We start from the raw sequence: 12,500 nt of genomic DNA on the forward strand, positions 1-12,500 counted from the left end.
CCATCAACAACAACAACAACAATAACTCGAACAGCAACGACAACAACTACTACAGCAACGACAATAGCTACGACAGCAACAACTAAAACTAGAACACTACCAAGAACAACAATATCGACAGCCCCAACGACAATTATTACGTTTATTAAATCCGTCATAATGAAAGCCGTGGCTACTGTTTTAACATGTTGGAGCATAATGTCTCTGTTGATGTTGTGTGTAGCTGACAGGGCCCCTGCAAACCCTTGTATGTTTGTCGCCAACCAAACCATATTTCTAGCCGACCCCGATGGTAACTGTTCTACCTTCTATGTCTGTTCAAATGGTCACTCACTTCAGCTTTCATGCCAACCGGCCGGGGTCTGGAACGAAGAAACTTCGGCCTGCGTACCCCGATATTCAGTATTCGACCACTGTAAGTGTCCTTTCTTTTCTTTTCTTTTCGTTTCATTTCTTTCCTTCTTTCTTTCTTTCTTTCTTTCTTTCTTTCTTTCTTTCTTTCTTTCTTTCTTTCTTTCTATTTCTTTCTTTCTTTCTTTTCGTCGTCGTCGTCATCATCATTCTCATCATTCTCATCATCATCATCATCATCATCATCATCATCATCATTATCACCACCACTACCAACGCTGCCACCACCATCAACACCCCTCCATCATCGTCGTCGTCATCATCATTTTCATCTCTCCGGAGTCGGGGAAAATAAGTACCTACCACAACAGGTCAGTCGATTATACACCAACCCGAATATGTCCACTTGCAACCGCATGGAGATACAATTAGTATGCTAGAGGCTATGACTGAGAACCCAACATTTTGTCATGTTACAAACAAGGACTTAGCGCAGCAGTTCTCAAACCGACAAATTCTATCCTCCATTGTCAGACATTAAATATTTTGGAACTTCCCCAATTTTTATTGATGAAATGACGAAATAGAATTTGTTTCTTTATAATAGTTTTTTCTTCACCAAAGTTGGATAACATCTTAATTTTATAAAGCATTAATGTTTTTCTCCCCACTTTTTAATCTTTCACAACCTGTGAGAAAAACTGATCTGTGCATCTTTTAATTTTAAGTACATATTTCTGGAACGTATTTGCTGATGGCTGATTTTCTTAAAAGACTTTGATGCTGTGATGTAATCATAAAATTTATTTCCTTTCAGGTCTTAGAATTTTCAGTAATTAAAGGATGTTCCCCTTATTTCTCATTGCTTGACTAATGAGTTTATCCAAACCTTTGAGAAAGCAATCATTTTGAAGTTCAGTTTTCGATTGATTGTCATTATGTTTTCTTAATCCTTTTATCGAATGTTCTTTTTCGTGATGCTTGATTCCTTAGCGGCTTTCATTTATATATTTCTCTTTGAACAAATATATAATTGTACATCAACCATTGAAAATGCTTGTTAATATATGGGTTCCTTTATTGATTGATGTATCTGGTTCGTTTGACTGTATAGTTGTATGCATTCAGAATTGTATGTATAGCTGTATGTATACAGAACTTTCTGCTACAGAACTGGCGTATGTCTGTCTTTTTTACTGTGGCTGGTCAAAGAAGAAATTTGTGTGATGTCAGTAAATTGATGTCTGTCAGATATCGATAATTGATATTTGTGAGTATCTCGTTGGTTTTTGCTGTAGCTAGTCAATTCACAAATCTTATAAATACTTGTAAGACATCTTACAGTCAAGTTTTCATTTTGTGATGGCTATCTTACATCGGATAAGCCAAATTATTTTATCAGTTATCATATTACATCAACTACCACATTGTGTCAAACATTCGGTTGTATAAGTCTCTACATTATGTCAACCATATTATAAGATCTCAGACATCTTATTGTTGTCTTTCTACCGTAATACAGTGACCTTGTTTTCATGTTATCTTACATCTTTCTTTCATCTTTTACTTGTTACAGTCATTGGACGGCGGCCGTGATGGGGCGCTGCCTTGAAGTGTTTAGTCGAACAAATCAACCTCAGAACTTAAGTTTTTGAAATCTGTTATTTATTCTATGTGTCTTTTTGAGGACTGATAAGTTTGTGACTTCCCACTTCAAAGGCTACTTCCATGCAATTCAAGAACAAGAGATATCCACCAAAGTACCTACAGCATAAAAAGCAAAAAAACGGTACGTCGACTGACAACAAATGTAAGTTGTGCAAAACCAAGACTGAAAACGTCGACTACATTATTGCCAACTGTGAGAGAATGTCTTCCAGGTGTTGCCTTCCCATGAGGTATGACGCAATGGCCAGAACAGGATAACGAAAAAAGAAAACTACTTACAAAGTTACTATATTGAGACCCATGGGTCAGAAGAATATTGGTGGAAGTTAAAAACTGAAACAGCCAAGAAGTTAAAACACAATCGGCCAGATGTTGTGTGGGACCACAAGAAAAAGATATGTTCTTTTGTGGAAATCTGTTGCCTTTTGGACTACAGTGTGATTAGAAAAATACAAGAGAGAGAGAGGACCTCTATGGATCATTGCTAAGGAGTTTACAAATGCAGTACCCAATTTACACTTTCAGTTCCATACCTATCATTATTGGAGCAACAAGATACATACTTACCCGTCTAGAGGAAAGCATTGTTGAACTTAGGTATTTGGAGAAGGAACACAGATCCTTAATTAACACCGTACAAATGATCACGATATCTGGGACTATAAAAATCTTCAAGAACTTCTCAAGATTTAAAGGATGATGAACAAGGATGGTTTCCTTCACGATCTTGCTACCAATCAGGTGGCCGGTCGAAATTTACACTAAGTTAAAAACAAAAAGAGAATATACATATCTGCATATCTCTCCATATGTACTTATATATATATATATATATATATATATATATATATATATATATATATATACTGGATTAAGTCGTTCTAGATTATTCGTCGGTATTCAAAAATAATATATGGAAAAATAAAAATCAAGTTAAGTCATTTTATTCGACTTTACATCTGTCGGCCACAAATATTAGAATTGTAAAATCATTAGAAAACTGTCAAAAGCACATAAAATCGTATTACTGTACAATAGATAGGAATAACAGCATGTAAAATCATATTAAAATACGCACAGTAAATGTTAAGACACACCATAAAGTAGTGTAGCTTAGTGAACGAAATCATGAAATCAGCTGTGTTGTTTTATTTATCGGTCTTTCGGAGCTCATATTGAACTGGAGTTCCAATATCTACCGTTAGGCGTCGTTGTCACTCGTTATTCCCGCGATTGTTTTGAATTTAAATTTGTTTACGTCAGTTTATCAGTTACTTTCACATTCTCATTCATTTCTGACTTTATTTTTTGCCCCCATGGCTCCTAAGAAAATTCATAGTGAAAGTGCTGAGCGTCATGCTATAAAACTGGAAGATAAATTGGCTATGATAAAACGCCATGAAAAAGGTGGAAAAAGTAGTAGCAATTGCACGATCTTTTGGGATGAGTCTGGCAACTGTATCGACGATTGTACATAATAAGGACAAGATTTTAGCACATATCAAATTTGAAGCCCCATCAGATACCATCAGGAAAAGGTAATTAAAATTCCTTAAAATGACAGATCTATCGGACTTTCAAAGAGGTCAAATTGTTGGTGCTCGTATGGCAGGCGCTAGCGTAACAAAAGCAGCCGAAATGTTTGGTGTATGAAGAAGTTCTGTCTCGAAAGTAATGACAGCTTTTGAGAAAGAGGGAAAAACATCCTCGTCGAAACAAGACTCCGGAAGAAAACCAAAACTTTCAGATAGGGAGCGCCGGACTCTTACGCGAATTCTTAGAAAGGATCACAAAAGTACAGCTCCTAAAATTACTGTAGAGCTTAGTGACTACCTTGAGAACCCAGTTTCCACAAAAACTGTTCACCGGGAGCTGCACAAATCCGGATTTCACGGGAAGGCTGCAATCAGAAAACCACTACTTTCAGAAACAAACGTTACAAAGCATTTAGATTGGAGTAAAAACCTATAGAATTGGTCCTCAGAGCAGTGGAAGAATGTTATTTTCTTGGACGAGTCATTCTTTACTTTATTTCCGACCACCGGCCGAGTATACGTGTGGAGACAGCCAAAAGAAGCATTTGACTGAGACTGCTTTCTTCCAACTGTTAAACATGGAGGAGGATCTGTGATGATCTGGTGTGTGTGTGTGTGGGGGGGGGGCTATATCTTGGAAATCCACCAGCCCAATGGTTTCCCTTTATGGCAGAATTAATAGTCAAGACTATTTAAGCATTTTATCTGATCAAATTCGTTCTCTGGTTGCAGAACTGTTTCCGGAGGGAAACGCAATCTTTCAGGATGATAATGCACCAACTCACACAGTTATAGTTGTTACTGAATGGCACGAGGAACTTCTAGTGAAGTTGAACATCTTATGTGGCTACAACAGTCTCCATATCTCAACATTATTGAACATTTACGGTACATTTTAGAAAAACAAGTAAGGAGTCGATATCCTCCACCGTCATCACTACAAGAACTGGAGACTGTTTTAGCTGAACAATGGACAAAAATTCCTTTGGAAGCAATTCAAACTTTGTACAAGTCCACACCTCGTAGAATTCAAGCGGGTCCTACCCCATATTAAAATAAATTTGTTTGAAATATTAAGATGTTTCCATTATATTGTCCAACGCCTGTATGTATATATATATATATATATATATATATATATATATATATATATATATATATATATATATATATATATATGTAAATATATATGTAAATATATGTCGGTCCGTTCTTAATCACATGACTATTTGTCCAAACTTGTTCATGTGTCTGTCCGAACACGTTTGAGTATACATAGCTACATGTTCCTCATTCCATACTTACCTACATGTCTCGAAATGTAGTAACGGTATCATCTCTCTCTCTCTCTCTCTCTCTCTCTTTTCGCCCTGTCTGTCTGTCTGCCTGTCTGCCTGTCTGTCTGTCTGTCTCTCTGTCTCTCTCTCTCTCTCTTTATGTATGTATGTATGTATGTATGTATGTATGTATGTATGTATCTATCTATCTATCTATCTATCTATCTATCTATCTATCTGTCTATCTGTCTATCTATCTATCTATCTATCTATCTATCTATCTATCTATCTATCTATCTATCTATCTATCTCTCAAAGACCTGCTCAGACGTTTCCATTTGTCTGACAGGTTCCGACTCGACCATCCGAACGTGCCAACGTGGACTTGGACAAACCGCGTCGGATCGTCGAGATCGTATCTAGATAGAGTTCTATGTAGGACAGCGGATAGAGATAGTGTAGGATGTCCACAATTTAAAATAGTCAGCTACACAGATCACAAGTTTGTGACGTGTACGCTCGACTTAGATAAGACACATAGGCAGGGTCCCGGTTACTGGAAACTGAACGCTTCGCTCTTAGCGCGGCAGGTTTACAGGAACCGGATTAGCGAATTAATTAAGAGGGCGTTAACAGGAGCCATCGTTAACAACCGCTGGTGGTTTGCCCTGAAAATGGCAATCAAATCGGAATCTATTAGGTTTAGTAAAGAACTAGCGATAGATCGAAATAGAGTAGAGGGAGACTTAGTTAAGAAACTAGAAGAGGCACTTACAACTGGCAGCGCAACCAACGTTTTGGCTACGAGGATGGCCCTCGACCAACACCTCAACGCCAAACACGAAGGTTGCGTCGTCAGAGCTAAAATGCGTGCCTTAAGGAACGAAGGGATCGAAGCTGCGCGAGAAGCCCGGGTGGCGGAGGCGCAACGCGGTAACAGAGCCACCATTCGGTCTCTAATCGATGAACAGGGATGTAGTCTGCTCGAGCCCGAAAGGATGTGTGGGGCCTTTCAACAGCACTTTGCTCGACTGTTCGGTGCGAGCGGTGAGTCGGAACGCAGGATGGACTTCACTGCCTACCTGACCGGCCTGCCGCGGCTCTCGGCGGGAGAGGCAGAGTGTTGTGAGGGTCCCATCACAGCTGCTGAAGTAAGGGATGCTATGGCGGGCTGCGCGAGGGATAAGTCACCTGGATTGGATGGTCTACCCTACGAGCTGTATTGTCAAATGCCAGACTTGTTTGGCGACCTCTTGGCATCAGTCTATTGCAACTGGCAACAAAACGGGAGAATTCCCGGTTTCGTGAGCCGAGGTGCAGTGACATTGCTGAAGAAAGACCCAAACAAGGGGAATTTTATAGATAATTTCAGGCCCATCACTCTGCTCAACGCAGATTTGAAAATTTTGGCCAAAGTAATAGCCGAGAGGTTGGCGCTTGTCATCGATAAACTGGTCGACAGGGCGCAAACATGCGCCGTGCCGGGCAGAAGTATCCATGACAACCTCCACCTCATGCGCTACATCATGGACAGGGTAGTTAAGGATCCTGGCATGGGTGGGGCGCTGATCAATTTAGATCAATCTAAAGCCTTCGATAGGGTCGACCATCGATACCTAGCGGCCGTCCTCAGGGCAGCTGGCTTTGGTCCCGTCTTCCGCGGTTGGATCGCTGCCTTGTATAGCGGCATCCGATCGGTAATACGGGTAAACGGTCACCTGTCAAAACCGTTCGACATCACGCGTTCGGTCCGTCAGGGATGTCCCTTGTCGGCGCTTCTGTATGTATTGACGATCGAACCACTACTGCGGAAGCTGGCGACACTGAGGGGTATCCCACGAGAGCTGGGTTGCGGGACGAGCGTGTCTGCATATGCGGACGATGTCACCGTCATAGTGTCGAGCGAAAAGCACGTCGAGATGCTAGGCGAGACACTTAAACAATACGAAACGGTGACAGGAGCAAAAATTAACCCGGAAAAGTCAGTGGGTTTGTTACTCGGCACCTGGAGAAGCAAGCCCATACCGTCCAACAGTGACTCCGTAGTGGGACGCTGGACGGACGGACCGGTTAAACTGCTCGGGGTCTGGTTCAGTCCGGACCTCCAAATGGATAAGAACTGGGACGAGATCACCAGTAGAGTGATCAAACTCAGCCAAACATGGGCTGAGAGAAAGTTATCTCTAAAAGGCCGGGCGGAGGTGGCTAATGTGTATATCGCAGTCATCGATTACCGCCTGACCGTCGTGCCTTGTCCCGATGCCACCATCACGAAACTAGAACGCATACTTTTCCGCTTTCTGTGGAAGGGTGGCGTTCCGATGGTGAGGCGATCCATTTGCTGTCAACAACCGTTACGTGGAGGACTGGGGATGCCGTGGTTAATGATGCGCAGACATGCGCTGAGACTGCGGCATCTCTGGAACTTCATTGACGACGGTGAACAGGTGTGGGCGCCGTTTGTGAGGCACGCCTTCCCGCAGCTCGTCTCACTCACCGAACTGCAAACATGGATCAGGAAGAGACCGAAACTGGGCGAATGGCACCGCGAGTGTCGCCAAGCTCTACAACAGCTCTGCCGTCCGGGATCAAACTTGTGCAACTTCCAAACGACCAATGCGTTCTATAGAGGACTAGTGGAGGGGAGGTCTGACGACACTCTCGGGGCAAACCTGGGTGTCGACGAGAAATTCTTAACCCGCCTTTTCAAGACGACGTTCGGGCCGGGGCCTATGGATAATTTCCAGAGATCCCTGGCTTGGCAATGCTATCGAGACGCACTACCAGTTCGAGAGAAGATCTACAGACACGGTTCGAAAACCACCGGACCGACCTGCCCGAGATGCGGTCAGAGCGACGAAACCGTTCTGCACGCACTCGTGCAGTGTCCAGATATTTCAGAGCTGTGGACCTTCGTCGAACGGCTGTTGTCGCGTGTGGGACGAGCCCACTTATCAGCCGAGTCTATCGTGAATATTGTTCCGCCACCTTCCTTTAAACGGGAAGGAAAAACGGTTTTTGTAACACTGATAGCTATGGCAAAAGAATGCGTGTGGTGGACGCGTTTGAAAGGTCTACAAACAAACACTTTCCTCTCTGGTCAATCCCTCGTCAACTTTTTCAAGTACCACTTGAAAAGGAGGATGAGGATAGAGAGGAAGGTGTTGTCGAATGAAAGTTTCAATAAAAAATGGGTAAATGTGGCAAGAATGGTAAGAATGAAAGACGACACCATTTTAAGCATAGACTTGTAACAAAAAGAGACAAAAAGAGAGAAGGTACTTACTTTCATGTACCTTTAAAAAAAAAAGCCTGAGGTGACCGTGGTCTTTTCCGTAGGCTTTTCTCTCCACGGATAAACCTAATCTGTTCCCCGTTTTTTTACATCGACTGTGATACACGATCCCTATTGATCGCCCCCCCCCCACGTTTTTTTTTTTTTTTTTTTTTTTTCTCGTGATCCCTTTTGATCCAAATCATCCCCCCCCCCAAAAGCTCTACTTTGTAATTTGTCCATTTTCTGTATTTAGCCCTGTGTGGCTATAATAAAAAGATATCTATCTATCTGTCTATCTATCTATCTATCTATCTATCTATCTATCTATCTATCTATCTGTCTTTCAGGCAGCCGGAAGCATACAGATGAAGCTGTCTTCTGTGAGGAAGGCCTGAACGGCACCAATCCCTACCAAGACAACTGTGCTCATTATTTCGATTGCCATCCGATATCTTCAAATGGGGGCCGCCTGTTGAAACGTTCGGGTGAGTGCCCTTATCCAATGTTGTTCAACAGCGGCACTCGGAGATGTGAGCCTTATCGATTTGTGCAGTGTGGTCCACGCTATGAACCAACCGAACCATGTGAGGCTTTTGATTTGTTATCTTATCTCTACCATATATTACCCCCCCCCACACACGTGCTCACACTCGCACGTTCATGCGCGCACACTCACTCAAGCATGTACACAAACACACACGGTTACATCGCAACGAATACACTACAAACAATTACACAGGGTGCGTAAGGTATTTGAGGACATACTTTTTGTGAGTTATCGCTGCAATTTTTGCTAACGCTGTATAACCTTTGTTTCAGAAATAATGGCAGACCCTCAGCTTACTCAAGAAATGAAGAGGCATGCTGTTATTGTGGTTATAAATGCTGAGCATAGCGATTTAGAAATATCTCAATTTTTAAAAGTTGCCAGATCTTTCGTCTACAAAGTTTGTAAGGAGCTAAAGACTGAAAATGGAAACGTATCACCAGTATCAAAGTATAAAAAGCATTCTAAACGCTCTGAAATCATCAGAACACCTGAATATATCCATCAAGTTACAATCCCAGAAAGTCCATGAGGCCAACTGCAAAAGATCTCCATGTGTCAGAAGGAACAGTCAGAAATGTTGTTCACAAAGACATCAGATATAAGTCTTATATGATGAGGAAAATTCAATTCGTCAGAAAAAGCAGAAGAAAATCAATCACTACATCAGATCTAAAAGGCTCTTAAAGAAACTGAAAAATACAGTAGAAGAAGATTTGATTTGGTTTTTCTCAAATGAGATCAAAATGTTAACAGAGGAAATGAGAGATGGTTATGTGCAGACCCTTCTGAAGTTCCAAGTGTTATGCATACAAAATTTCTTGCAACTGTCATGGTTTTAGGGGTTGTCATCAATGAAGGACATGTGATGTTTCTTTATTTATTTCCATTGAAGTTCTAGAAATAATTGTTAAGCCCTGGATAGACAGTGTATGCAATGGAAGGCCATATGTGTTTCAGTAAGACTGCAGTATCACACATGGCTCTAGTAACACAGGAATGAATGACTGAAAATGTTCATGATCACATAGCCCCTAACGTTTGGCCTCCTAATTCTCCAAATCTCAATCCACTGAACTATTACATGTGGAGCGTTATTGAGAGATAGGTCAATGAACAGGCCCACAGCACCAAAGATTCTTTGAAACCTGCCATAGTCAGAGTAATGTCCAAAATGAACCAGGACTACTTGATTCCAGCATGTAGATGATTTAGATCTCATATAGAAGCAGCTGTTGAAGCTGAAGGTGGCTTTATTGAATAACATTATAGAAAAGGTTTATTTTTATTCTCATTGCATTTTTTGATGAATAAAGTTATTATCTGTTATTATATATCTGTTTTTTTTTTTATAAACATAAATTTGCCCTAAAATATCTCACGCACCCTGTACATACACAAACACACACGGTTAGCGACGATGGACTGGCAGAATCTTTAGAGACTGCGAGACAAAATACGTTCCGCTATTTAGTTATGTTAGTTATGGCCATATATTCTGAGTCCAAATCGTTCTGAGGTAGATTATACCTTCCGTCTTTTCAGAGTAAGAGTTAAATATTGTGATCAATATTATATTTCTAGATGTGAATGGAATTATGACAGAAGAAACATTCACATAAAGACATACCCATATGCACATATTAAGAATTTTATAAACTGTGTGCCAGTGGCCGAATAGTTAAGAAATTCGCTTCGCAATCATGAGGTCCTGGATTCGAGCTTACTGTGTCGCATATTGGCAAAGTGACTACTATTTTTTTATACCATAACTTCAGATCGCTCGATGCTTTATGAATGAAATTGAATTGACAGAAACTGTTGGAAGACCATCGGGTGGATTATATCTGAAATTCAAAAGCTCATTGGGAGAAAAATAACAAATGAAGAAATAAAATATTTATTTTAATGTATAAGCTAAACAAAGGCAGAGATCTGGTAGAATCGTTAGCACACCGGGCAAAATGCTTAGCGGCATATCGTCCCTCATTTCGCACAGAGTTCAAATTCAGCTGGGGTCGAATTTGCTTTTTATCCTTTCGGGGGTCAGTAAAATAAGTATCAGTTGAATACTGCGCTGAACTTGTAGGCATTGTGCCAAGATTTCAAATCAATATATTAGCTAGAAAGAACAGTTCAAACACAACATCAAGGTTTCAATCCTACTCGTTAATATAACTAGGAGAGGAAAATCAGAAAATCACTATTGCCACCACCATTACCACCACCATACACAGTCACGCCACTACCATAACCACCATGACATTTACCATCGCCATGACTCACCAACATACATGGCTACACAACCAACACCATATCCACTACTACCACCAAATCTCTCACTACCAATATGTACTAACGTCATCTAGTCACGTGTCGCTGATGTCCGCCATTTCTCAATCTCCCCCTTAGGTGAATATTTGTCAAACCGCTGTCAAATGGAAAAGAACTGTGAGCCTTGTCAGCAACGGTTCCCGTCTTGCACTCAGCTTGACGATGGATTACAACCTTGGACCGGACAACTTTGGACATCGAAGTTCATGACCTGCAAAGACCAACGTGTGCTCTACAGGGGTGACTGCCCATCACCTAATCTGCCTGGTATCCAGAGTATTTTCCACCCGACATTGAAAATTTGTGTCTCTGTTAAAGTGACTGAATAAAGTATTACCTTTGATCGTTTCATATTCTGTGCTGTGACCTTTGATATACTATGATAGCCAATGATGTTAACAGGACAAGTATACACACATACATACATACATACACACACACACGCACACACACACACACACTCACACACACACACACACACACACACACACACACACACACACACACATATGAGAGTATTGTAGTTCGCTTGAAACATTGTGTATAGTTTGTAAACAATAAAAAGTTTTGAATGGTACAACAATGCACTATAATACAAAAAATGGACTATATACCTGTTGTAATTTAGTTATCCATAGTCCGATGATATTTCGGAATACAATTCCTTCTCCAGATATTCTTAGATGGAGTCACTGCTATATAGCAGCGACTTCATCTAAGAATATATATATCTAAGAATACATATATCTAAGAACAGGTATATAGCCCATTTTTTGTATTATAGTGCATTGTTGTACCATTCAAAACTTTTTATTCTTTATATATATATATATATATATATATATATATATATATATATATATATATATATATATATATATATATATAGAGAGAGAGAGAGAGAGAGAGAGAGAGAGAGAGAAAGATAGATAGATAGATAGATAGATAGATAGATAGATAGATAGATAGATAGATAGATAGATAGATAGATATGTTAAGGTAAGATCCAAGGATGAAGGTGTAGGAAGGTAGTGAGCTTCAAGCAATCCGTAGAAAATATATAAAACAACTTCCAGAAGCAATAGTGGTTTATTGGCACAGAAGGTTGTGAATTTTTCCCGTATCGATGTATGATAAAATGAAAAAAGTTGATTTTATAAGTTTACAGTTAGCAATAAGTGTTGCTGTATATGAGAATAAACATCCAAAAATTAGGGAATAGAGTAGATAAAATCCAGTCGACATATATTTCATAGCTAGGGGAACCTTGAAAGTAGTAAATTATCTAAACGAGGGGTAGACCACAAGCTACTCTTCAAGCCAAGGATACCTTGATTATACGAAGTTTACATTGTCGCTAGGATATATATATATATATATATATATATATATATATATATATATATATATATATATATATATATATATATATATAAATAATTGGAGAAATCACTATGTGGATCTCTTGTATGCTAAAAATAGACGTTAAACCGTCTTACCACTTTTCTGGG

At 40.1% G+C, this 12,500-nt stretch overlaps 1 protein-coding gene across 2 annotated transcripts in view; it reads left to right on the forward strand.

Annotated features, from left to right (window-relative positions):
* LOC106883321 (uncharacterized) overlaps positions 1-12,500 on the forward strand; it is an 18,290-nt gene that overhangs the window by 997 nt on the left and 4,793 nt on the right. Inside the window, exons 1-3 of one of the 2 annotated variants that reach the window (XM_014934320.3) lie at positions 1-415; positions 8,456-8,692; positions 11,068-11,342. The exon at positions 1-415 is cut by the window's left edge and continues 997 nt beyond it. In XM_014934320.3, coding sequence (XP_014789806.1) covers positions 160-415; positions 8,456-8,692; positions 11,068-11,318 — 744 coding nt within the window. In that variant the 5' untranslated portion in view covers positions 1-159 and the 3' untranslated portion in view covers positions 11,319-11,342. Of the gene's footprint in view, positions 416-8,455; positions 8,693-11,067; positions 11,343-12,500 lie in introns of those variants that run through there. The other variant, XM_052967804.2, reaches the window with a different exon arrangement.

Source organism: Octopus bimaculoides, chromosome 5 (genome assembly GCF_046866305.1).
Source record: "Octopus bimaculoides isolate indiv1 chromosome 5, ASM4686630v1, whole genome shotgun sequence".
In the NCBI taxonomy this organism is placed as follows: domain Eukaryota; kingdom Metazoa; phylum Mollusca; class Cephalopoda; order Octopoda; family Octopodidae; genus Octopus; species Octopus bimaculoides.